Raw genomic sequence first — 23,265 nt, 5'->3', positions numbered from 1 at the left:
AAACATCAAACATATTGCCAGCGTGTTTCTACAGCTACACTGTGAGTAGTTATAATCTCTTGTTATAAAAAGCTTGATATAGAAAGGCTGCCTCCTCCTGGCATATGTTGGTTCTAATCACTTCTTCATGCACCTCTTCAGGCAACAAAAACCATCTCTAATTATCCTCAAAGTTACCAAGGCACTTACTGTGTGGTCATTACAGAAAATTTTCAAACTCTTCTCCTGTATAAGTTAGACTTAGTGAAACCAGAGTAGAATGGCAGATAGAAATTAACTTGTTTAACAGAGAAAGGACAGCTTTTACACAGTTGAAGCGACAATGCTAGGCAAGAGTAGAATGAAACACAGATTTCTGTGCCAATTTTAGGTGCAAACTGATGAGTGATATATAAGTGATAACTTATATAAGCAACTTATATAAATGTAGCCATTCTACACATTAAACTTGAAAAATGTATTCTCTTTCTCTAGCTGTGTTATTTCCTTTTCTTGTTGACAAGACCACTTATACCATATGGACCTAAAATTCATCTTTATGCTTCAACTAATTATTTGGACATGACAGCAAAAGGGACTATAGGTGGGAATGTAATTTAACACCCCATGCTACTAAACCATGAGTTAATTTATTGCAAAACATTGCATACTAGGGAACATAACAGTGATACACTTCTTTAATTTGGTTTTAAAATGTGTATCATGCATCATACATGCATCTCAATTCTCCTGGTCGTGTTACCTTGTCAGCACAAAATGTTTCTCCTCCTTTGATTTAAGAGGAAAAACATGAAAGAAGGCAATGTCAAAATAAAGACTGAATTTGGAAGACAGTAGAGAAAGAAAAGATAAACTATTCGCTGAAAAATTCCTCTGTATATCTTAAATGATATTTTCCTGAACTTGAGCCAGAATGAAGCCAAAAACTAAAGCCTTGAGGCTGTCATTCTCTAGGGAAAAAGCATAAGTCAGCTGTCAGTGGCTGCCTGGGGAAGGGAGGGTCATCCCTGACAGGTATTTAAGACAAATATTGCTAACATACAGTCTTGTCCTACTCAGCAGAAGATGGAGTGACACAGGCTGTAAAGAACAACAGTGCAAAATGTGCCTTTCTAGGCTCTTTTCTCCAGGGAAGAAAAAAAAAAAATGCATCAAAGAGGAGCTGGTCTGAGCTACTTTAATCTGCCATTTCCCAGCATGGATTTCCTAGGGAAGTAGCTCTGGAATCTTGCCTCCTCATTTACAGGGATTACACATTGCCCTCTCTCTCTTTCATATCTCCAGGCCATGCAGCTTCCTTGTGTAGGCAGTTTGTGCCTATGTCCTGGTCCTTCCTGGAAGGAAGAAGGAAAGGGATTGTGGGCACGACCATATAATCTAAGTAATATTCATAAATCAAAGGAATTTTCACAATCAGAGAAAAACTATTATAATTAAAATAATTACTTTTATAAAACTAAAGGTATTATAGGGGGTTTTTTTTCACCAAAACAGCACTTTGTGCTTTTCTTAAATATAAATTCAATTGCACAAAATAACCCAGAAACAGGCATGTATCCATGACAGCAAACTTCCAGATCCTGCATGGAATTTTGATTGTTGCTCAACATTACTTTGTCATTGGTTTATTATATCACTGATTCTATTTACCTTCATTTAGAGATCCCTCTTTCTGAAACACCTGTGAGAACAGAAGTGAGCCAAGCCCTTCACAATGCAGATATTCACCACGGACTCTGCCAAGCAGTTGCTCAGGGTTAGTCATCTCATGTCAGGAGTGGCTGCAACTGTTCCTACAGGGTTTGGTGGGAGGATTTGTGGGACAGCATCCCTTCCTACACTGCAGGAAGTTCGCACCATAAGCGCCTGTATCACCACCCTGACTCCTCATTTCCTCCTCCAGCACATAAGTGCATCCAGGCAGGAAGAGCTGCCAGTGACACCCTCCCAGTTTGGCACAGGAGGCACAGGGCAGCTTTCTTCCTTTTCCACCACATGATGACTCCTGTGTTTCATTGAGGACCCTGCCAGCCCAAGCTCCTATCTGCTTTCCCCTTGTCTCCAGCATCCACCCAGCTACGCAAACAGGGCAAGGCAGAGCTGTGTTCAGCTGCAGCAGCTGCCAGCCTGCACAGCAATGCCACTCCCTCTGCACAGGCACAGCTTAAACTTGATTTCCAGAACACATCTATCCTCCCAGGTTGGTTTGCACAAAGCACTCTGTGTCCCTTCATTCTTTTCCACAGATACAAAACCTTCGCTGAATGCACAGCAGGGCCTCAGCCTGAGCAGTGAACTTAATGTGACCAGCTCAGGGATCAAAGGTCTTACTGCACATTTACAACACAAAAAGAGTTGTCAAACAGAATGACAAGAATGATCAAGCATTCAAGAATCATTCCCTATCACTTTATTTGATAGGATAAGCTGTTTCCTATGCTCCCTCAAGACCAGAATATTACAGGGGCCAAGAAGGCAGAATATTAATCCTCAATAATCAGGCAAGATGGAAACAAATAGCCTGGGTCAGAATGACAGCCATGCCCCAGCGTGGGTGTATTTAGGGGCTTTGTTGAATAGGCTACCATGTGAAAAACCTCCCAATAGTCCTCCCAGCACAGCAGCTTAGTGCAGTTGTTTAGTCTCTCATTTCTGAGCTCCTCACCACAGGACCACAATTAGAGCCAGCACGGAGGCATTCCTCAGGCTGGGCTGGCAGGGCTGACCTCCTGCCCTCCCCTTCCCCAGAGAAGCAGTGATCTCAGAGAGCACCAACCACACTGCTGACATCAAGCTAGGCACTGTAATGAGACAGCCTGTCCTTTGTCAAGGGGCAGATTCATCCAACTTGGCAGTGCCCAGTCCCAGGCATGGCTTACTGGTTCAGAATAAATTCACACAGAGAGGGGCAGGGTTGCCTGATGACCACAATGGAAAGACCCTCTGATGGACAGTCTTGATGTCATTCCTCACAAAAAAAAAAACCAGAAAAGTCCATGAGGTTTTTCAATTTTGCAACAGTGAGCAGTGTTCTTAATAGATATGAAATGTTTATAATTACCACCATGAAAGAAGCTTGTTTCCTGTTCCCAAATATTAATTGAAAAAGAGAACTTCTGCATCACTGCTCTGGCAAGATCCTTTGTCCTTTCTGGAGTCTGCATGTGTATAGAGATAGATAGATAGATGATAGATAGATAGATAGATAGATAGATAGATAGATAGATAGATAGATGTATTTAAAATATAGATTTGACAGACAGACATGGCAATTTGAAATCTATGGATCAGATTTCAATGATATATAGAGATTTGCATTTATCAAAACACTAAACAACAAGTGTAAAAGTACACAGGATTTAGGACAGGTCTAAGATTTAGGACAAATTATTTAAGACTAATCAACCTAGAAATAATTGCTTAATACTAAAGGAAGTTCTTTGCAACTTAAATTAGCAGCGGCTTGACAAATTGAAACCATCATGGATAAATATAGCATGGGTATATTTATTCCCTGAAACTCTTCTTGAAAACATCAGGTCAGTCAGGAATAAGCAGGCAGCCACTCAGAAGCTGACACGTTTTCTCTCCATCAGTAAAAGTGATTTGAAAGGGATTTGCACTACAAGAATACTCAACAGATTTGCTATTGCTTAGCACAACATACTGCAAATAGAACATGCAGCAGACTTATTATCTGACCTAGGTCATCTCCTGATTAAACATATATAGATTGGAAGAGATTAGTCATTAAACAGAGTAGAAGTACAAGCCAAGCTACTGCTTACATGAAGAAACCATATCCAATTAGCTTTGCAAGTGAGCTAAATGCAGGAATTAAGAGGAAGGTAGTTCCAGGACACTTCCGCCAGCACATCCTGTTCAGGATGCCTGAACACACACCTGCTACACCCCTGCATCATTGACTTATATTTCCATATTCTGTGCCACAGGGACAGTATTTCAAAGATTATTAAATATTGGCATCACTATAATTGGGAAAAATTAAGGATTAATAGAAAAACTTGAGTCAGTAACAAAAAGTAGTCCTGCCACATTGTTTTCAAACCAAGAGTTATAATCACAATACATACATCCTCATGCTCCCAGGTCATTCAGGGAGAGGGCTGAGATCTCACTCTAAGCTGGTGCTTCTGTTCAAAGCCAGTCCCCAGGAACTGGACAGGAACAAGGACACGACTGAGCACTTAGACATGACACACAAGCTGTACCTCAGACAGCTTAATCTTAAAACCACGTCTGGCAGAAGTGAAACTCTTCATATAGAGCTGGCAAAGGAACACCTACTCAGCACCATGGCCAAGCTCACCCAAGAGTAAAGGGGAAGTTCCTCAGTGACTGAAAAGGAGTTTAGGAATGAAGGCACTCAGCTAAGCAGTTAACTGATTACCCATAATGGTGAGCCCAGTGCACTTCATCTGTCAAAATGACAGTGTGATCACTTCTCTGCCCCAAATATCCCCAGCGGAGCTTGGGCCAATTTTTGCACAATATTATATCAGATAAGCTAAGATTTACCACTCAGAAGGAAAATCTTTTGCAAACATTTGTGTGACTATGCTGTGACCTGCCAATTCCTCCACTGCTGTGTGTACTTACAACAACACTCTGCTCCAGTAGCTCTGGCATAGGGGACTCCATCAACCTCACAAGCACCCTGTGCTCTCACCTCTCCATTTATATAATTTCCCTTTTTGTTATTATAATAGTAACAGTTTGCCAGCACAGTTTCACTGACACAGTTCCACAGCTGCCTTGATCTATGTGAATAATTTTAGGGCTTTAGAGTTGGTTATTTGATTTCATCTTTGGTAGAGCCCCAATGAAAAACTGGACTCAAAGTGTAGATGTCATATTAAGATGCCCCACAAGAGCTCTGGAATGACCCAAGTTCATATCCAAAACAAACTCCTTCAGAATGGTAGAAGCTGTAGTCATTGTGCAGTGCTAAACTCCTAAACCATGTTTAACAAAGTGTTTCTAATCAAAAAGAACATCAGGGTACTTAGCAGAAAGTCACAAGTAAATTTAGTAATGGTAGGCACAAAATGCAAATCCGGGTTGTATATTCAAGTCTTGAGTCCAATATTGTTCAGATTTCAGTGGCATTTTGTCCTGAAGTTGCAGGTTGAATGAATAGCAATTTCAAAAACTTGAACCTCTTGCTCTAACAATTTCAAAATCCTCTCTCTGCTTCAAGGAGGACTTAAATTCTCCATTTTACTCTATAAGGCAAACTTCTGCTATCTGATTTTCTACCATGAGTGGGAGGTTCTATGGAAAATTACAAATTTCTCGTGTTATACTACATCCTATGCCACCATCTAATTATGAGTAAAATGATTTCATCTTACCAATCTCCCACCAGACTGTTCAACTAGTTAAGTCCTTTCTAAAACATAGACTTTGTAACTGACTCATGCTTTCACTTAGAGAATTATTCACACTGTGGATCTTCACAAGTAGAAACAGCACAAGCAATTCTCTGTGACAGTATCATTTTGGGAAGTGAAGCCAAAATAATTACTTTTTCTAAAAATATTTATACTTCAATGAGAAATTTTGCAAAAAAATCTTACTTTTCATATCCAAACATTTTTCTTTCTTTTTTTTTTTTTTTTTTTGCAAAATGACAATTTGATACAAAAAAAATGGAAGTCTTTGATCAAGCACTTTTTTTTAAAAGTTTTTTTTTTGTCTAAAATGTTTGGTTGATGACAAAGAATTCCCTGGATCCCCAAGCACCCCTTGCAAGAAGCTTGCCTAAATCATAGTTTTCATCCTTCTGCAGAAGCCTGAGAAAAAAGACTTTAAATAAATGAATGGAAAAAAGAATGGTCTGAATCTGACTCCACTGTTACTTTGAAATTGCACGGTGCAGAACCTACGAATAGGCCCAAGGGCAGGGATAGCTTCACCAAAACAAAGAACAAGTGTTACTACTCTAGCCTCCAAATATGTGTTTATTTTCCAAAATATCAACCCTGGCAACTGTAGCAAATGGGCAAAGAGATGGTGGTGGGTCTTTCATTAATATCTTTGCTGAATTCATGACTTATCATGAACTGGTGAATAACACAATCTTTAAAACATAGAATAATATAACAAAACCCCCAAAATTGTAGGGTGGAGCTTTTATTTGCATTTAATTTTATATCCAATTCATTTCCTGATAGAAGAATTGCAGCAATATTTTTGGTACAACTTAGCTGCAAGCTCCTGTTGAACCAGCAGAATAAACCCAGCGTTAACCTTCATCCCTCTCAGCTTTGCTGACTGAGAGCTGCATTCCTGCATTAGAGTACTGTCCCCAACACACTCAGAATGCAATACCACTTGCATAGAAAACACAAAGAGAAAGTAAAAGGGTATCTTCCTTCATGGACAGAATAAACTTTGTCATTTATCTGATGTAATATTAAACCTCATTCCTGTTATGTGCCACAGCTAGGTTTGCTCTCTCTCTCTCTCTCCCCCTCTCCACTTCCCTAGTCAAACTAAAGGTAGCAAGTAGGATATTTTGATTATTAATTAAACAAAGCCACTCCCAATTGCTATGGTGCCGCAGAGCAGAGAACCAACACCCAGGGCTACAGCTATTAGAGATTCCTGCTCGCCAGCTCTGCGAGTCATCCTGGGCGAGACTCACACACAAGGCAGATTTCAGTGAAACCAAGCAAATTGGAAACCAGCCCTGTTCTGGAACTGGTTAGAAGGCTTTACAGAGTTCAACTCCAACACAATGTATCTTCCACTTGAACCAAAGCATTTTATCTAGCCAGGTTTCTATATAAAGCAGTTTGCAAGGGGAGCTGAATTTATCATACCAGCTGATGGAGTCAGAAAAAGCAAAGGGTGTTCAGTTTGAGATTCACTTAAGGGCTGACTTAACATTAACATTACTGTACAAAAATTAAACAATGACCTTTTGACAAGTGGCCAAGAATAGAGCTTTACTTAAAAACTTTTAGAAATAGCAGTAAGACAGATGCACATAGAATTTGGAAGCTGAAGTCTCTCTGCTGAGTGTGAACCAGACCACTGTATGAACTCACAAAAGGTTTGTTGTCTCACCAAACAGGCCACAGGAAAGAAACATGGCAACATGGTGCATTCTCATGAAGGCAAAACTCTTGAGACTTTCCTGGAGGGGTTTGCTAACAGATTCACCTTGCTAATAGAATCAGGTGCTGCAGAGCAAAAGGAGTAATTTTTCTTTACATGAGCAACGTTAATGACAAGAAGAAAACCTTGTGATTGTACAGTAAGAAAAACACCCCTGGAACAATTTTGCTTTTCAATTTAAATTACCTGTAAACACAAAGCACTAGTTTCACTTTCTTCAGACCTTTGTGAATTTAACACTTCTTTTAAATTAACATCTTTATTCTTTTAATCTGACCATAGAAATATAGAATATGCTGAGTTGGAAGGGACCCACAAAGATCATCAAGATCAATTCCTGTCCTCAAAGAGGACCCCCCCAAAACTCACACCATGTGCCCCTTTAAGCATCTTTAGTCTTCAAGGCATGTGTCAGTTACCTGAAAAAGATTTGTTAAATTAAATTCTTTTTCCTCATTTCCCAAATCCAAAGGAACTAAAAAGCCTGTGAGTAATGTAGACCCAAGCTCTGCTAGACAAATGCACATTCAACAACAAATGGCCCTACTAACTTTGCTGGAGTGCCTCACAGTGGCATCTCCCAGAAGCTTTTACAGCCTGCTACTGAAATAGTTAAAAGGTAGAGCTACTCATATCAGGAGTTTTAAATTCCTACATTTTCTGTATTTAACAGAAGAAAATGGGGTGGGTTTAGTTGACAACCAATCTGACTGAGTCAAGGAGACAGTTGGAAAATTCCTATTATTATGGTGCATTCATGCTTAAGTTTCATTGACATAGCAGTGTCAATCACCAAAAGGATGGTCTCAAAGTTCAAGATGCAGCTTGTTACTTCTTACAGTACTTATTAGACTTTTATGATGACTCTACTCTAATTTAACAGCTATAAGAATGTTATTTATTTTTTGGGCTGAGCCAGGACAGTCAAGACCAAAATGCAGGACTGGTTCTGTGTAACAGCCACATGAGAAACACAGCCAAGCAAGCTAGATGCTGATCTCATGCACACATCAACCAGGAAGTTGGCAAGGAAATACAGGTGTGACAATCCTACTGGTCAGTAGAAAGAAGAAACAGAAGTGTAAGGAACACCTCTCAAAACTATGAAGGCATCCTTAGCTGAACCCACCATCTGATAGATTCTTTTTCTTCTAAAAGAGGAGGAAAAAAGAAAGATTTTGTAGGAGATCATGCCAAAGGTCTCAGCTCCTAACCATAGAGAACAGCTCTGCACACACACAATGTGACATTTGCAATATCCAAGTGTCCACATGAAGCTCATCCAAAAGTGCAAAGAATTTTTAGCTTTTTAGGATCTTTAGTTAGAAAGTACAGAGCACTAGAACAGATAACAGAGCTTATAAACTGTCCACAGTTCATTATTCAATCCTCATATAAACCAGGTGAAAGTAGTGTCTACCATACAAACCTATAATGAAAATAACAGTAATAATTACTGACTCCCATGCCTGTGGTCTTTTGGCATGTTGCAGCCACATGAATATAGCATTGAATAATTGCTTCTCTCCAAATAACTGACATCATCTACATGACTGCTATCCACCACCTTCAGTTTGCTTTTTAACTTCTTGATATTTCACATTTAAAACTTAGGATCACTGGAGGGATCAACACTGTGTCCTGAACTAGCAACTTGGATTCAGCCCTGCTAACCAACCCACCAAAGCAGCAAAGAGCAGAGCTCCACAACAGCCAAGCAAAGACAGACATTTCCTCCATTTTTCCTGTGCTGCTGATTTATACTCCCTCCACTCATTCCATAAAGGAGGTGGGTGCTACCAGCTGGTCTCTGGTTACTTCTGCCCAGCAACACCTGCAGAATGTGGGAGGCTGCTGGTTGCAGGCAGCTCTCCACCAGCTGCCTGTTTGCTCTGCAGCTCCAGCAGCTGCATGATACAGAACAGGAGGGCAGGAAGTGAAATCCCAGCCTGCTGGTGTTTGTAGTGAGTCAATGCATCCAGCTCTGAAATCCTAGCTAGCTACAGCAGGATAGCTACAAGTCTCTCAACACAAAACTAGAAATTACACCTTACTTTTTCTTCTCATTCAGACATGTTAAAAGCAGAAATGGCTCCTAACAGATAATTGACACAGGAACTCTAGTATATGCATTTTTACTTATGTATGGCTCCTCATGTAGTGGTCTACTTTTAAGTGATCTGTTTTCAGATCACACTCACATCTCCATCTTTTTCCACACAATTTTTTTTGGCACACAGAGATTAGACTACCCTTGACTCGACTATGTTGGAATTCCCTGCCTCCCAGGGAATCTCCAAGTGATACAGCTAGATACAGAGAACAGCTGGATGCAAAAAGACCACACCGCTTAAGCTTGCTTCTATTTCAGTCATAGTCAGCTGCTGAATGACCTCGTGGAGAGAGAGGGCGAATGAGAGAAGGCTGCTCTGTCCCAGCTCCTGCACCTCTGTGCCAAGCATTGCTGAAACATACATCAGCCTTTTCACCACTAAGTATTTCATAAGATTTGGGATAGGATTGCCTATGCCTATGCCTATGCCTATGCCACCTCCAGAAAAAAAAAAAATTAAAAAGAGCAATTTTAAATGAGCATTTTGCATTTGAATGCCAAGATAGAGCCACGTTATCATCAAGCCATCAGCTGGAGCTGTGCCAGCAGGAGAGGGGAACACCCATCCTCTATCAGCTCCCTGTGACTGATACTGCTTGTTTAGTGTCACCACCTGTGGGGGTGTGCTCACCATTTCCAGGCCATGACGTTTAAACAAAAAATTTAAGTACACGTTGCCTAAAGTCGCTCCAATTGGCTTGAACAGCCAGCTAGCAGTCCTGACAGGGACATTACAACTGTGTTTGTACAGTGCATGACCCACACCATGGTGAAACATGATCACCTCATGGGTAAAAGTTAATAGCCATTCATTACTGTTCCAGCAATAATATTCTAACCTGTGACCATAGTATGGCATTTTTCCATTAATTTAGCTTATACTGGGCAACAGATCTGGTGGAGCTGAGAGTAGGATATGTGTGGGTTCAGTTATAAGTTCACCTTTGTACTGTTTAACCTTTCTTTTATATATACTACATATGTAGATTCACCAAATAACAGAATTGTTGAATTTGGCAGGCATCTCTGGAGACTGTCTTGTCCAAGTCCCCTGCTTAAAGCAGGGTCACCTACAGCAGGTTGCTCAGGGCTACACCCAGGTGAGTTTTGAATATGTCCAAGGATGGGGATTCCATAACTTTTCTGGACAGCCTGTTCCAGTCTTCAGTCATCCTCACATTACAAAAGGAACAAAATTCTACTTTATATTTGCATGCAATTTCCTGAATTTCAATTGACTATCATCCAGGCACTTGATGACAGATAAGAGTCTGGCTTTCCCTTCTTAGAGTCAAAGAATAATGAAATGGTTTGGGTTGGAAAGCACCTTAAAAACCTTCTAGTTCCAACCCTCCTGATATGGGCAGGGACACCTTCAACTACACCATGCTGCCAAAGTCCCATCCAGCCTGGCCTTGAACACTTTCAGGGATGAGGCATCTACAGCTTCTCTGGACAACATGTCCCATAGCTTTACCACCCTTTTAAAAGATTTCTTTCTAATATCTAATCTGAATCTACTCTCATTCAGTTTAAGGCCATTACCCTTTGTCCTATTCCCACATGCTCTTGAAAGAAGTCCCTCTCCAGCTTTTTTGTAGCCCCTCCTTTAGGTACTGGCAGGTGCTGTAAGGTCTCCCCCAAGGTTTTTCCAGGCTAAAATCCCAAATCAGTTTCTTGAAGACATGGTCCAGCCTTCTGATCATCTCTGTGGCCTTCTTCTGGACAAGGAGGTGCCCACAATCAGGTATTGATACAATCAGGTATGAGATCCCCCTGAGCCATCTCTTCTGCAGCTGAACAGTCCTAGCTCTCTCAGCCCTTCTCGAATGACAGACATTCCACCTTTTCACCACCTTTAAACCCTTTTGGTGCACTTGTTCCAGTATGTGCATATCTCCTTCACTGGGGAGCTCAGAACTGGACCCAGCACTGTGGATGTGCCCTCACTTTCTTTGTCCTGCTGGTAACACAGTGGTCTGCAACACGTCATTAGAATACTGTAACAAAAGGAATTAAATTATGTCAATATTTGAAGACAAGGATTGTAGTGAGAAGCTTTCAGAAGCATGTTCAACATTCTGCATTAGGAGGCACCTCACAGCATGAGAGCTGGAACTGGGAGCTGTGTTATTTCAAAGTTCATCTTACAAACAGTTGAAGGTCAGGCAGGATAAAAAGTATTCTTTCCAACCCCGTCCCTATGCATGACAACTGAATAATGGCATTAATAATCAAACAACAAGTTTGTTGAACAACTCTTTGAAACCTGACAGAAGAGTTATCCCACCACTTCTCTGGGTAACTTGTGGTAAACTATTCTCCTCGCAAAGATGAAAAAGCAATTCCCATACTCCCCCCACAAAAAAAGAAATTAAGGAGGAAAAAAAAGTAAAATAAGAAGGTGAAACCATTGAGGATTTTATACCTGGTTGACATTTGGAGAGTTAGTTTTACAACTTTGTGGCTGAGACACAGATAAAAATACAATATTCAGGATCTGGAAAATCCAGCTCAGAAATGAGACTGCTGAATCCCAGTTTTAACCTTGATGAGACAACTAGAACTGCCCAAGCAAAGACCCCACCCAGTTCAGACTGAAGAAGAGAGAAAAATGGTGCCATGGCATGGACACAGAGAGGATGTGGTGGAACATCTGAGACATGGCAGCTGTGAGAGCTGCCACAGAAAGGACTCAGCTCTGGAGTCCACTAAAACTGCAGTCTGTGAGGCTGACTAAACCTGCACGTTCTGTGATGAATACACAAGCCAAGGCAATGTCAAGAACTTGGGAGAAGATGGAGGGTTCTATGGAGCACATCATGCAGGCTTAGAGTGTCAACACCACGAGGGTCTACACAGCTTGGAGAAAAAGACCAACACTACCAGGAAAGAGAGAAACTCAGCAGAACAAATGCATACACTTCATTGCAGAGGTCATACTGATTGGGATATTGGCCCCAAAGCAAAAGCAATGTTAAAAAAAAACAAAAGACATCAGCACACAAGCAACAGTGGGTCTAAGAAAGCAGTTGTGTCAGTGGTTTCAGCTGGAATTTCACTGAGATGTGTTTACTGCTCATTGAAAAAAAATAAAAAGAACAGGATGGAATCCTCCATCTTTATCATTGCAAACTTTGAGGTAAGTCAGCAAGAATAAAAAGAATAAAGAGAGTCCTATCCATTATTACTTAAAGACCATGAATTCTGGAGTCAGATCTGGGACATCACATCACTGATACTCACTAGAAGCCAAAGGTTTCTGATCTTTGAGGCAAAGCATTAGGAAAACTAAGAGGATCTGGGTTACAGATAAACAGACCTAAATTTGAAATAAGAACAATGAATACAAAGGAGGCCTACAGAGAGATCACAGCAAGGTGGCAGCTCTGGGAGACTGGCTGAATTATGAATATTGTGGCTCAGCTACTTGCCTGTAATAGAGTTTAGCATCCAAGGACCAAGGCAGGCCAGAAACAGAAGGAAGCTTAATTAATAGAAAGGGGCTTGTTAAAAAATGCCCATGTGATACTAAGTACAAAAATAAGCTGTTCACATCATAAATTTTTCCCCACCTTTCTAAATTACAGTATAACAAAATAGGAAACTGCTGGCTCACAGATTTCAAGCTGTACTGAAAATTGGGTATCAGTTATTCAGGGAAGGAGTCATTTGCTTTAATTTTGCAGTACAACAAATTTTCTGGTTTTAGACAGAGCTAGTTATTGTAATTTATTAAAATGCATTTACTTCAGTATAAGAATTTCAGACATGAAGTGTTGCTGATCATAACTGACTTGCCCAGTTAATATGACCAAATAAAAAGTCTTCTTCTCAGACTGAGGTACAACCCCAGCTTTCCAATCCCCCTCATCACAGAATTCCTCTTCACTTATTCACTGCTCCCCTGTGGGATGGAAAAAAATATTTCAAAGTTAAATCTAAATCCTACCAGGATCAGGCTTTCTCTTATCAAACACAACTGAGCAATTAAGTTCCACATATGCTGAAAACCTTGAAACTCCTTGGTGTAATAGACCATGACAGTTTCCTTATTGTTGTGAAAAGGGCATTAAACAATACAAGAACAAGAACACTTAATATGGGTCTTCAAATGACTTAGTGCTTTTAAAATGTGTCATTCAGCAATGCCTTCCAGACACCTCATCCCATCAAGACTCAAAACGAAGTATGGGATAAGAACTGGCTACATGACAAACCCACATCTTCATCTAAAACTATGTAAGGGATGCTCCATGCTTTTCATGACAACTTGTATCAAGTGCTGGTGATTTGTATTATAAACATCCACACGTAATTGGAAAGAAATGCCTCCAGAGATATCAAAATCCTCACGGATTGCTCTTTTGTTTTGCAACCAGTAATTAAAGATTATCTTATTTTAAATCCTTAGCATCTCTTCTGCTAGCTAATTTGAAAAATATTACCAATAAACTGTAGATAGTGCAAATTTATTGAGCAATAAAAAGAGGAAAATGTTGGGCTGACGTATTTTGGAAAACCATCATTCTTCAGGACAAATCATCAGATTCCTAGCAAAAATTTACCTGAGCTCCAGTTACCAGCTTTAAATGTTTAGCAATAGAAATCTGCTGAACTTTTGTCTTTCCAGGCATAGATTGAAATGTGGCTTTGTAATGAAAATAAAGTAGACAGGGGATGGTTGAAGCATGGCCTTCCAACTCTCAAGAGAATGTCTGGACCACTTCTAAGACATCAGCTTCTCCTTTAGTAATGCATTTGCAAGTGTTAGCAAATATTTCCTGAGCCAATGTGAGAAAAATCACTTTCTTACCTAACAGATCACGTCTGAGCAGGCCTGGGATTCAGTGCCTGCTCCAGCATAAATGTCTATTACACAAATAAACAGTCTTGGCATGCATGACCAGGGACATTGATCATCAGGGCATATCCCAACCCAGACAGCACCTACCTATAATAGACATGAAAAGGGTTTTAACTATTTCAGGGCAGGAAGGAAACAAAATGGAACCTGCACCTGTCATAGGTGTAAGAGGGTGTCTCAGCTCCTAAATTTTGGGGTATAAGGCTTTCTTGAAAATTTTAGTCAAATTTCATCTGAAGAGCTTTCAGGTAATAAAAAACCTGTATGTGGTTAAAGCACTGACAATAGAAAATTGACCAGTTCTCAAATAAATTTTGTTTGCTTTCAACCACTGTATCTTACAATACACTTCAACTTTACGAGCACTGAAAGATTCTGGAAAGGTGATTTCCAGATCTGTCTGTCTTTGGCTTTTTCTCAGAGCATTGGTAGACTGGCTCTGAGTACACATCTCCTTCATTACTTCTCATCTCTCCCATGTAAATTTCTGATATTTATTCTATTTATTATAAGACTTGGAAACATGTTTATTATGAAATTAGGAGAAATGCCTGAATTCTAAAACTTACGTATTAAAAATACAAGCGAAAACAAAGCAAAAACATCAGAGAATGTTTTCAGAACAGATGTAACATCAACCACCTGAATCTGTGCAAATTTCTGTATAACATAATGAACAAAGGCATCTCAGAACAGGGGAACCAAAAATATATTAAAAATCTGATGACTAGCTTTGTAAAGCTGTTAAATATTAACAGTAACAGGGTCGACCAGATCTTTATAGGAAAAGAGGAAAAACGTTCTGGAATAGCCCTATTTGATTTGAAGCTCTCTGGGGCAGGTCCTGCAGGATGTAGTCACTGAGGCAGAGAAAGTAGCCCATTATAAAAGGCCAGAAGAAAACTTGGCAGCTGGGTACTGCTCAGTCTCAGGGCCCAGGCAGGGAGCTGTGGGAAGGACTGAGCTCCCCTCTCTTCAATAACAAGGCACAAAGCTGGTCTGGAGACGAGTCTAACTGTCTGCATCGAGGGCACTGGGTTTGAGGTGGCAGGGAAGCCCCTGTGAATTACTGAGACTCTTACAGGAAACAGTTCTGTCAGAGTAGAACAAGGCTATGTGGAAACAGGCTAAGATAAATCCATCCCCTGAAAACAAGAGAAAGCAAAGGTGCAAGTGAAATGGAGATACATCTAAGGTGCCAGGAGCAGGTAGGGGCTTAGCTTTGGGGATGCATTTTTAGACAAAATATAATTTTATTTGTAAGGTGTGTGAGTGAGAACCCACATGCTTATTATTTCTTCACAGCAACAGAGAGCAATTACAACTTCTTTTATGGGCTTTAAAACTACCAAATGCACACGTGACCTGAGAAGACAGTCAGCAAGAGTGTGTTAAATTGCAATTCTGAATTGTCAAAGCTGAGACCAAAATTAGCACCCAAGGTTAACTTCTACATCTGGACTAAACTGGATTTAGAATGTAATCTAAGTTGTCCAAAGTGAGTGGTCCAAATAAGGACCTTGGAGACTTCTTTTGGTGTATGTTTTGGAAAAAAGACTGAGTGGATGTAGCTTGGATAGACAATATAGGAGCAAACAAATTACATCTGTAAATCTTCAGGGTCAAATCCTGGAGGAGAAGAAGAAATTTATATGCAAATTCTCTCAGGAAAACATACTTATTTCATGAAACATAGAAAAGGGCAGTTATTTAAAATGACTGATATGCCTGGGAGCTTTGGTTTCAGCCTCCTAATACATCAAGCAGCTAAGCAAAGCATGGTAGACCTCAATAAATTGTTTTGCTTGAGTTCACCATCTTGCTTCTGCACTTTGTTTTCCTAATTATTAGTCATTTAAAAAAACCAAAAAACAAACCAAATCCACACTAAAATCCAAAGCTCTTAGTTTCTCTCAAGCATATTTGTAACAATTGGGTGCTTTTAGCAGCCATCAGGCAGCACTGTAAATTTCAAACAGGAAAATCCATATCTGATGGATTTCATCTACCCAGCTAAGAAATGTTAGGCATTCACTGCCCATGCAGACATGATTTTAATCTCACTGAAATACATGAGGCATGCAGCAAGGAGAACATACCATAGTTTCAGCAGTTATTGCTGAGGACAGACTTGCACTGACCTCTGCAGAAGGACTCTGTGCAGTCAGTGCAGCAGTGGGAATGAGCATCCACATCTCATTTTCCTGAGAATTGCACTGTATTATATGTGCATCTGAAAACTAAGATGATTTAGGTTCATGTTGTAGGTAAAAAATAAATGTCTACACAACTAATTAATTGTGGAACTTAAATTAAATGTTGGCTTGGATCTCTGCTTATGAACAGTTTTTTAGTACAGCTTTCAAATACATTTTTGTGGAGACCTCTACAAACTTTTTTTTAGGTTTGATTACAATTCTATGTGCTATTACATGTGCATGTGTGCCCACATATCTGTATAATGTGCACAGTTATTTATCTAATTAACATTCACAGTTCTGAGTCATCAATTTAACTTTTTCTAAGGACTAAAAGAACAGGAACCCGTACTGATTTTCCAACCAATCAAAAAAAGACAAATCACTCTTCAGGCAAATCAGGAGTCTTGACTTAAGCTTACCTGTACTTGGATCTTTGCCAATTTTTTTTAAATCACCTTTCAAGAAATATCCCAAAAGTCTACAGAAATGTCTCTGAGCTTTAGACACAGTATCTGACAGGAGACAGTTATGTTATTTCATTACAAAATTAACTCTGATCCTTTTGGTGGGGAAAAACTAGGAAGTTTAGCTCTTTGAGAGTAGTATTCAAATTCAAAGCTTGTGGGTGGAGTTGGGGTGTGAAGGTGCATAAATAGGCAGTAGGAACAGCAGCATTCACACTGGAACCAGGAACACCTTCACATCCTGGCAGGAGCCTGGGAGAGCAAGCAAGGTAAGGCACTGCTCAGTCCCTGCCTCGGCAGCACCCAGGGGAGCTGCGAGCCCCAGCTGGCTGGGATGGGGAACCTGATCAGCCAAAAGGAAAGACTGCAGCAAAGCAGGCACAATCCAGCACAGCTTGTTGGGAAGGAAAATGTCTAGGGAAAGATTCGCTTTGCAGGTTTAAAAAAAAAAAAAAAAAAACAAACAGGAGAAGAGGGGTTCTTTTGGAAAGCTTTTTAAAAGTGCACACAGTCTTCCAGAGGCAAGCTTTTTAAGGGACAAGTTTAATGTTCCTCTGTCTTTGCTTTCTGTGTGCTGCCTCCACAACAGCCTAGTTTGCCTGATCTTCAATTTCCTGGTTGTCCCTTATTTTTTACTTTATTATTTTTCTTTTTAAAGAAGCATTGCTTCCGCTATACAGCTCTAGCCAAAACAATTCTCGAGGCAACCCTGACAATCCAGAGTTTAACTGAACTTCATGCAATTTTCCTCCTTGGCAAGGAGGCTTTTCTTGGGGCAGAAATGCAGTCTGCTGCAAAAGTTGTATTTCATACCCATGAAAAAGGGACTCTTTGGATGTTTGAGCTCTACTGGACAACCCAGTAGCAAAGAGCATTGTATCACTTGTGGAAACTCAGTTTATGTCTCCTCCTGCAGTTCCTACCTGGAAAAACACTTCTGTTCTCCTGGAGTTTAGTTTTCATTGTCTGAACTTTAAAAACAATCAGCCTGTTGGGGTGGGAGTTGTTATGTAGGCTTAGTTTTCCTTTTTTTTTTTTTTAATTGTTAATGAATCTTTGCTGTACTGCTTTTAGAACATTCTTAAATTTTCTTTTTGTTCCCATTATATTGATTCTAGTTTCTAGGAGGAAATATAATGAGAAAGCATAGGGTCATGTTGCTGAAATGATTTTCCCTTTCAGCTGAAATGCTGAGGAGCTTTCCATCAGACCTGTCTCATCTCCAAGTCTCAGCCTGGCTCAGGAAAAGCCCTCTGCTTTGTGCTGCTTCTACCCCCAAGCTCCATTTCAGTTCACACTGGGCAGCACATCAACTCCTCCCAACTCCTTTTCTTATATGTTCTGCTGGGTTTAAGGATTAAGTGATATTTTTAAGGGAAAAAAACAGGATTGGAAGCTTCCACAACACCATTAAGCTGTGTCTATGCTAATGTTCACTGTAAAGCCTAGCTTAAACATTCTGACTTCCCATTTGAGTGGCTCCCACAGCAAAATGGGGCAAGAACTGAGACAAATTAACTTTTCAGCACCTGCAGCTGGGTTACTCTAGCACTGGGAGATCAAGGTAGAACTGTGAACTTATTAGGACTTCTGAAATTGCTGTAACTATTATTTTACTGAGCATATTCAATATGTGTAACAAGAAGAGAGAGAAATTAACAAACACAAACACGCACGTCCTAAAAGGGCCATGGCCCAACCCTTTGCTGAGCAAACCTCACCCCGTGCCCTGAGGCCCCTGCCTGGAGCTGCTCCTTCCAGCCCAGCCTCACCCCGTTCATGTTTGTGACCTGAGCCTTTAGCAGCTCTGGCCCCCCTGCCTGTCCCCACCTGTGGCACCGCGGTGACCGGAGCTTCTCTCTCCGTTCCAGGAGCAGCCATGGAGAGGAGTTACGTGTCCGTGCTCTTGCTGCTCATCGTCATCTCCTGTGCTCTGGCAAAGGATGTGGGCAAGAAGGATTCAAAGGACACTACCGCGAAGCCAAAACTGCCTCAGACACTCTCCAGAGGTAAAAAACACACAACTGAACAAAAATCCCCAACAAATTTTTAAACAAATGCAATCTTGTGAACATTTCAGCTACTATGCTGTTCTAAAAAATTAATTTTCTTGCAACTCATTCTGCAAAACCTTTTCTAGTATTTCCTAGCACCCTCTCCTCCTTCACTCCTGATTTAAAGCCCTCTGGCAGGGGTTTGTTTCAAGCCTCCTTCACTCCTGATGTGAAGCCCTCTGGCAGGGGGTTCGTTCCGAGGGCTTCACATCAGGAGCTGCAGGACCCGCACCCGGGGTCCCCAGCCCCGTGTAAGGCACTGTCTGAGGGTGTGTCTGTGTGTCTGTCCCCTGTCCCTCCTGCAGGCTGGGGAGATCAGCTCATCTGGACGCAGACCTACGAGGAGGCGCTTTTCCGCTCCAAGCACAGGTACCCACCCCGCCGTGCTCACCCTGAGCCCCCCATGCCTCCCCCGCTCCTAACGAGGGCTCCTCTTTTCCAGCCAGAAACCCCTGATGATCATCCACCACTTGGAAGACTGCCCACACAGCCAAGGTAATCTTTTTCCACTCAGGAGGGGGAAAAAAAAATAAAAAAGTTTTAATTTTCTGAAAAAACTCTGCTTAAAAAAAAAAATCAGCCTCCATTCTGCTTAAACCTTAGTGAAGTACTAGCTTGCACAAGCATGGGGAGAGTTCTTCAAGTTGCTGTACCACAAAAGTGTTTTCTAATGTGTAGAAATAAAATAAAAATGGTAATTCAGTATTGCATGATACCAAATGGATATGGAAATGAGTAGAGGTCAGTAGGGTTTGACCCCTGACAAATCTGAATTTGGTTCACAGCACAATCAGCCAAAATCAATAGCAAGACCATTGGCAAGAAATAACAATTTGTCAGAAAGGCCATATTCAGACCATATCATCAGTGACTGAGACTGAATCCAGCCAGGGACTAAATCAATCCAGGCTGAAACTGAGCTCTTCCAGGATTTCTGGTAACTGGGACTGCTCTTTTCCCAGTGTCTTTGAATTTATCTGAGGGCCTTGCTTCCTGCAAGTCAATCCACATGGCAAGATCTTTGCTTCCATCCATAACTCCAGGAACTGCACAAGAGTCTTTGTACAAGCATTTGCATCCTTCCAAAGATTTTAGTCTGAAGCCCTACATGCTGTATTATCAAGTACCTTAAGATCTGTAGTCAGAAATCACAATAGTAAAACAGGAGGTTTGAAGAATCAAATGCTCAAATTCAAACCTAAGCAGAGAATTTGAGAGCCAGCTGTATTCTCCAAAGGAAGGTGGGACATTTTGCACTATTGTAATTACTCTTTAAGGCAGAATAAGAATTAATGGATCATGTTCCAATGGAATGAACTGAAAATGTTTGTTTGCTGCAGTTGTAAACTGGAAATTCTCATTTTGTTTCATCAGTTTGTTTGAATTTCTTTTTGGAGGACAATATATTTCAAGGTCATCTTTTTCATTTTCTTTCCCATTTTTTTCTACTTTAGCCCTCAAGAAGGTCTTTGCTGAACACAAAGACATACAGAAACTGGCTGAAAAATTCATTCTCCTGAACCTTGTGGTAAGTTTCCCAATTACACTTAATTAAGTGAAAGTGACAAAGTTCTGCTTTTAATCATGGCTTCTCTAACTTGAGTTTAATAGCTAGGGTTGGCTAGGAAAATTGCCCCTGCTGAAGCATAACAGATTTCATAAGCAAGTCTCTTTCATTTGTAGCTATCATAAACTCAGAATGTGAGGGAATGTGAAGTTCAATAACAACATGAACTCTTACCACTTTGTAATTCCAGCTGTTAAAAAACTGCCTCCCAGACAGTGAATCTCTTAGACTGCAAAATGTATTATTTGAGCTGTATTTCATAACACAAATTATGGTGAAGGAAAAAAAATATTCATGCAACGAGCCCTCCTTGACTAGGAACCTTCTCTGTTTTCTTTAAGTATGAAACCACAGACAAGAACCTTGCACCTGATGGCCAGTATGTCCCTCGGGTTTTGTTCATAGGTGAGTACCTCAAGCACCAAAGCTGATCTCAGAACAGAGCCCCTGCTGCACCATGCATCTCAAATCCTCAGGCTGATTAACAGGAATGTATTTCATGACAAATACAAAGGTTCAAGTTGGTTTTGTGGATCAAATATTGACTCAATACCACCCAGCTTCACAAGTCCAGCATTCCTCCCTCAATGGCTGATGCCACAGTCACTGGAATGGGTAGCTCATCTTGTTCCTAATAAACCTGCAAACACAACACTTAAAACTGAAATGTCAGTGACCCTTTTTAGAACAATCTCTTAGTCAGCAGAAGCAGACATGTCTCACAGAAACATTTAGGAAGCAAGCAGGAGTGCAGAAAGCTTTATTTCCTTTTATTTCCTTCTGCTTGAAGGTTAACCTCTACAATATCTCTCACCCTTTTTCCCCCAGATCCTTCCCTGACTGTGAGAGCAGATATTACTGGAAGATACTCAAACCGTCTCTATGCATATGAGCCGTCTGATATTTCGCTGTGTAAGTAGAGTGTTCTGACACGTTCTGGAAATATTCTGAAAGTGGCATTTTTCATGTGACAAGGAATAGCACCAGGCATTACAGATTCTTGCAGTCAGTACTTGCTGAAAGACATTTAACCAGGATTAAAATTAAACAGGATGCTAGACTTAAACTCAGTGAGGTGAAGAAAATGATGGCAGAGCCCTGGAGCTTTAAGCATCCATCTGTTTTAAAAGCAAGCATACATCAGTAGGAACTTGCATAATTCAGCAGCGCTCACTGCAAGCAATGGTGAGAACCCATACACAAGTCCCAACAGGCCAGGTCAGGAAACCTCTGGGAGCAGGGAAGGATGTTTGCTACAGCCATCCCTCACTGCTGCACAGCTCCAGTCTCTGCCCATGAGTTGGCATTAATGAATGTTCTCACCAGTAAAAATTAAACCCATGATGTTCACAAATTGCTTGGAAGAGTTAAGTGCATCTGAATCCCTACAGCAATAGGCATGTGATTAAAAGCTTTAATAATAATGACATTTTCTCTGCAGCATTTTTGGTTGCTGGCAGAGGAAGTTGCAGCAAAAAATAACATGCATGAATATTTCATTTCTAGTGTATTCAAATATGCAGAAAGCACTGAAGCTCCTGAAGACCGAGCTGTAAGGGGAAGAAGAAAGCCCTTAAATATTATGAAGTCTTATCTTCCATGTCTTCTCCACACCTAGATACTGGTGAAGAGACTATTTAGAGTGATATTTAGTGATGTGTAGTGATGGTTTCTATACATAAACACTACAGTTTTACATTAGCACTTTTGTACTGGGAAGCGTTTTTAAAAGCTGGAGGCTTTTATTTTAAGGCGTACAGAAGAATACTGTATGATTCAACTGTAAAAATGATTTTTTAAAAAATAAATTCATTTCAAGTGTTTACATACAAAACATTGCTGTGTTTTCATTTTTTCCCCCTTATCTTTATCTACCATTATTAGAAATAGTAAAATCACCATTTCGCTTGAGACCACAGCTTGCATTTCACATTCAAGGAATTTGGGAAGAAAAATGCTGCTGTGGATCATTCCCAGCCAGCAGCCCAGCCCCACACAGCCACTTGCTCTCTCACTCAACTCCAGTAAGATGGGAGAGAGAATCAGAAGATTAAAAGTGAGAAAACTCATGGATTCAGATAAAGACAGTTTAATAGGTAAAGCAAAAGCTGTGTGCACAAGCAGAGCAAAACACAGGATTAATTCACTGCTTCCCAAAGGCAGGCAGGTGTTCAGCCACCTCCAGGAGAGCAGGGCCCCACCAAATGCAATGGCGACTTGGGAAGATGAACACCCTCACTCCAAATGTGCCCCCTTCCTGCTTCTTCCCCCAGTTTGTATGGTGAGCATGGTGCATCCCCTTATTCAGCTGGAATCAGTTGTCTCAGCTCTGTCCCACTTCTCCTGCAGCCCAGGTCTACTTGCTTGGCAGGGCAGTGTGAGGGAGCAGCAAAGACCTCGACCCTGTGTCAGCAACCACAGAAAACAACCTTGTGTTATCAGCACTGTTGTGGCTGCAAATCCAAAGCTGCAAATCCAAATTCACCACACAAGCTGCTGTGAAGAGAATCAACTTTACTCGGCCAAACCCAGCAGAGAAAAGCAGCTTTTTATCTCGTTTCAGAAGCTAGCTAAGCTCTCTATTACTCAGCCTACTTTATCTCAAATTATTTTCCAGTAGCACCAGCCGATGCAGAGTTTGCATTATCAGCCCTTTCTCTACAGCTACGATAGCAAGAAGTAAAAATCTTTCACAGGAAAGTACTTGAGACTAGAGAATGGGATTGTTTGCATGCAGCTTGTTTTTCTTCTGAACGGGCTGTATTCTGAAGTGATTTAAGATATGCCTGCTTCCCTTAAAATGTCCCTGCTTACATCAGATTTCAGTAAAGCCTTGAGATGATTAAGAAAGGG

At 40.7% G+C, this 23,265-nt stretch overlaps 1 protein-coding gene across 1 annotated transcript; it reads left to right on the top strand.

Moving 5' to 3' along the window:
- Positions 1-17,019: 17,019 nt before the first annotated feature.
- Positions 17,020-22,246, top strand: AGR2 (anterior gradient 2, protein disulphide isomerase family member). The gene is made up of 8 exons (XM_071429125.1): positions 17,020-17,060; positions 18,663-18,800; positions 19,151-19,214; positions 19,288-19,340; positions 20,300-20,373; positions 20,754-20,817; positions 21,241-21,324; positions 21,919-22,246. The coding sequence occupies exons 2-8, from the start codon at positions 18,671-18,673 to the stop codon at positions 21,966-21,968; spliced, it is 519 nt and encodes a 172-aa protein (XP_071285226.1). The 5' UTR covers positions 17,020-17,060; positions 18,663-18,670; the 3' UTR covers positions 21,969-22,246.
- The last annotated feature ends 1,019 nt before the right edge of the window (positions 22,247-23,265 follow it).

Source organism: Agelaius tricolor, unplaced genomic scaffold, assembly GCF_023055355.1.
Source record: "Agelaius tricolor isolate 1412-34295 unplaced genomic scaffold, bAgeTri1.0.p SCAF_6, whole genome shotgun sequence".
Taxonomy (NCBI): domain Eukaryota; kingdom Metazoa; phylum Chordata; class Aves; order Passeriformes; family Icteridae; genus Agelaius; species Agelaius tricolor.
The sequence above is the reverse complement of the archived record's forward strand: the minus strand, read 5'-3'. Positions and strand labels throughout refer to the sequence as shown.

What these genes read in the sequence shown, in the direction of transcription:
- AGR2 (XM_071429125.1), top strand. Translation starts at nt 18,671, where the DNA reads ATGGAGAGGAGTTACGTGTCCGTGCTCTTGCTGCTCATCGTCATCTCC. An exon ending in AGACTGCCCACACAGCCAAG is followed by an intron (nt 19,341 to 20,299) that starts GTAATCTTTTTC and finishes TTTCTACTTTAG; the next exon opens with CCCTCAAGAAGGTCTTTGCT. An exon ending in CCCTCGGGTTTTGTTCATAG is followed by an intron (nt 20,818 to 21,240) that starts GTGAGTACCTCA and finishes TTTTTCCCCCAG; the next exon opens with ATCCTTCCCTGACTGTGAGA.